Here is a 2234-nt window from a genome sequence, read left to right as displayed (position 1 = left end):
ACTCCAGGTAACAAACAAACGCACCCGCACAGCTACCACTCCAGGTAACAAAACAAAACATCCGCACAGCTACCACTCTAGGTACCAAAACAAACGCACCCAGGTACCAAAACAAACGCACCCGCACAGCTACCACTCTAGGTACCAAAACAAACGCACCCAGGTACCAAAACAAACGCACCCACACAGCTACCACTCTAGGTACCAAAACAAACGCACCCAGGTACCAAAACAAACGCACCCACACAGCTACCACTCCAAGTACCAGTAGTAGTATTTTTGATATCCTCATGTCTCCATCAGCCCGTCTCACGCCAACCTGCTGCCAGTCTCCACCCCCCCGGTGACAAAGGACCAGCTAAACAACGACTGCCGGGATCATCTGGGAGATGCGGAAGGGGCGGGTCCAGAGAGGCTGTCTGCACCAATCAGAGAGCAGCAGGAAGGATGTCCCGCCCCCGCAGTGCACACACAGACTCCGCCCCCCGTCCACAGAAAGGCACACAGGAAAACCAACCGGAGGAAAACCAGCAACTCCTCGTCTTCCTCGCAGCCACACAGGCGTCCAGACCCAGGTCAGTCTCGACCTTCCAAAGATCTGGTCCTCCAGGTGGTCGGGTTAGTCCTTTATACTGAACTAGTTCCACATCTGGTCTGCTCACAAAGGAAAACCTGGTCCTCCAGGTGGTCGGGGTAGTCTTTTATACTGAACTAGTTCTAGATCTGGTCTGCTTACGGAGGAAAAACCTGGTCCTCCAGGTGGTTGGGGTAGTCCTTTATACTGAACTAGTTCTTTTTCCTTTGTTGTCTGCTATAATACAGACCCTGGTCCTTCTGTCCCTTGTCCCTCAGACCCTGGTCCCTCTGCAATCCCTGGTCCCTCAGTCCCTGGACCCTCTGCAGTCCCTGGTCCCTCTGCAGTCCCTGGACCCTCTGCAGTCCCTGGACCCTCTCCAGTCCCTGGTCCCTCTCCAGTCCCTGGTCCCTCTCCAGTCCCTGGTCCCTGGTTCCCCTGGCTAATCTGGCAGAAGCAGAGGAGGGAGGTCCAGAAGGAGGAGGCGTTCTCGTCGGACCCCAGTGACTCCCTGGACCGGACCATTGAGGAGGTCTGTTCCTGGACTGCTCCAGTCTCTCTAGTTCTAGTTCTGGTTCTAGGTCTAGTTCTAATAACAACCCGTTTGGAACGTAACGTCTGTAGAGTTCTGGTTCTGGTTCTAGACCTGGTTACTGAAACATGTCTGTGTTGAACGTCAGGTGATCCAGATGTGTTGCCATGGCGACACTTCCCCTCGCTGCCCGCAGGAGGAGACGGAGAGTTTCCACCTCAGCCTCCCGGTCTCCATGGAAACCCAGAGCGAGGACTGGGACTCACCTGTACAGGTAACCTGGAGGTGGTCTCAAAGTGCAGGGGCCAGTAGACCAGTGAGTTCCAGTAGACCAGTGAGTCCCAGTAGACCAGTGAGTTCCAGTAGACCAGTGAGTTCCAGTAGACCAGTGAGTCCCAGTAGACCAGTGAGTTCCAGTGAGTCCCAATAGACCAGTGAGTCCCAGTAGACCAGTGAGTTCCAGTAGACCAGTGAGTCCCAGTAGACCAGTGAGTTCCAGTGATGTCCCAGTAGACCAGTGAGTCCCAGTAGACCAGTGAGTCCCAGTAGACCAGTGATGTCCAGTAGACATAGTTTAACTATATAAACTATGGAGGACCAGGTAAAGAACCTGGACCAGATGTCCAGTGAGTGAGTCCAGTAGACCAGTGAGTCCCAGTAGACCAGTGAGTCCCAGTAGACCAGTGAGTCCCAGTAGACCAGTGAGTTCCAGTAGACCAGTGAGTCCCAGTAGACCAGTGATGTCCAGTAGACCATAGTTTAAACTATATAAACTATGGAGGACCAGGTAAAGAACCTGGACCAGTGATGTCCAGTAGACCAGTGAGTCCCAGTAGACCAGTGAGTCCCAGTAGACCAGTGAGTTCCAGTAGACCAGTGAGTCCCAGTAGACCAGTGATGTCCAGTAGACCATAGTTTAAACTACATAAACTATGGAGGACCAGGTTCTGGATAGTGGTACAGAACCATGTCCTCCATAGTTTACACGGTCCGATCATATATATATATATATAAAAAAGGGTTTCTGGTCTCAGTGTGCGGAGGTTGCCCCCCCTCAGCCGGCCTCTAATGGCCCACGTGTGCTCCGCTCCATCAGTTCATTCAGTTCCTAATATTTAATAATCATGT

At 52.6% G+C, this 2234-nt stretch overlaps 1 protein-coding gene across 1 annotated transcript; it reads left to right on the top strand.

The window, feature by feature from the left end:
• Positions 1-21: 21 nt before the first annotated feature.
• On the top strand, positions 22-1380 carry zdbf2 (zinc finger, DBF-type containing 2; the record flags this gene model as incomplete). Its single annotated transcript, XM_032509123.1, is given in 4 exon segments — positions 22-44; positions 304-575; positions 853-1106; positions 1255-1380. Coding segments are annotated over 4 exon segments (675 nt in total), but the record flags the coding sequence as incomplete, so codon positions are not given.
• Positions 1381-2234: the final 854 nt, after the last annotated feature.

The sequence above is a fragment of the Etheostoma spectabile genome, unplaced genomic scaffold (genome assembly GCF_008692095.1).
Source record: "Etheostoma spectabile isolate EspeVRDwgs_2016 unplaced genomic scaffold, UIUC_Espe_1.0 scaffold00014671, whole genome shotgun sequence".
Taxonomy (NCBI): Eukaryota; Metazoa; Chordata; class Actinopteri; order Perciformes; family Percidae; genus Etheostoma; species Etheostoma spectabile.
The sequence above is the reverse complement of the archived record's forward strand: the minus strand, read 5'-3'. Positions and strand labels throughout refer to the sequence as shown.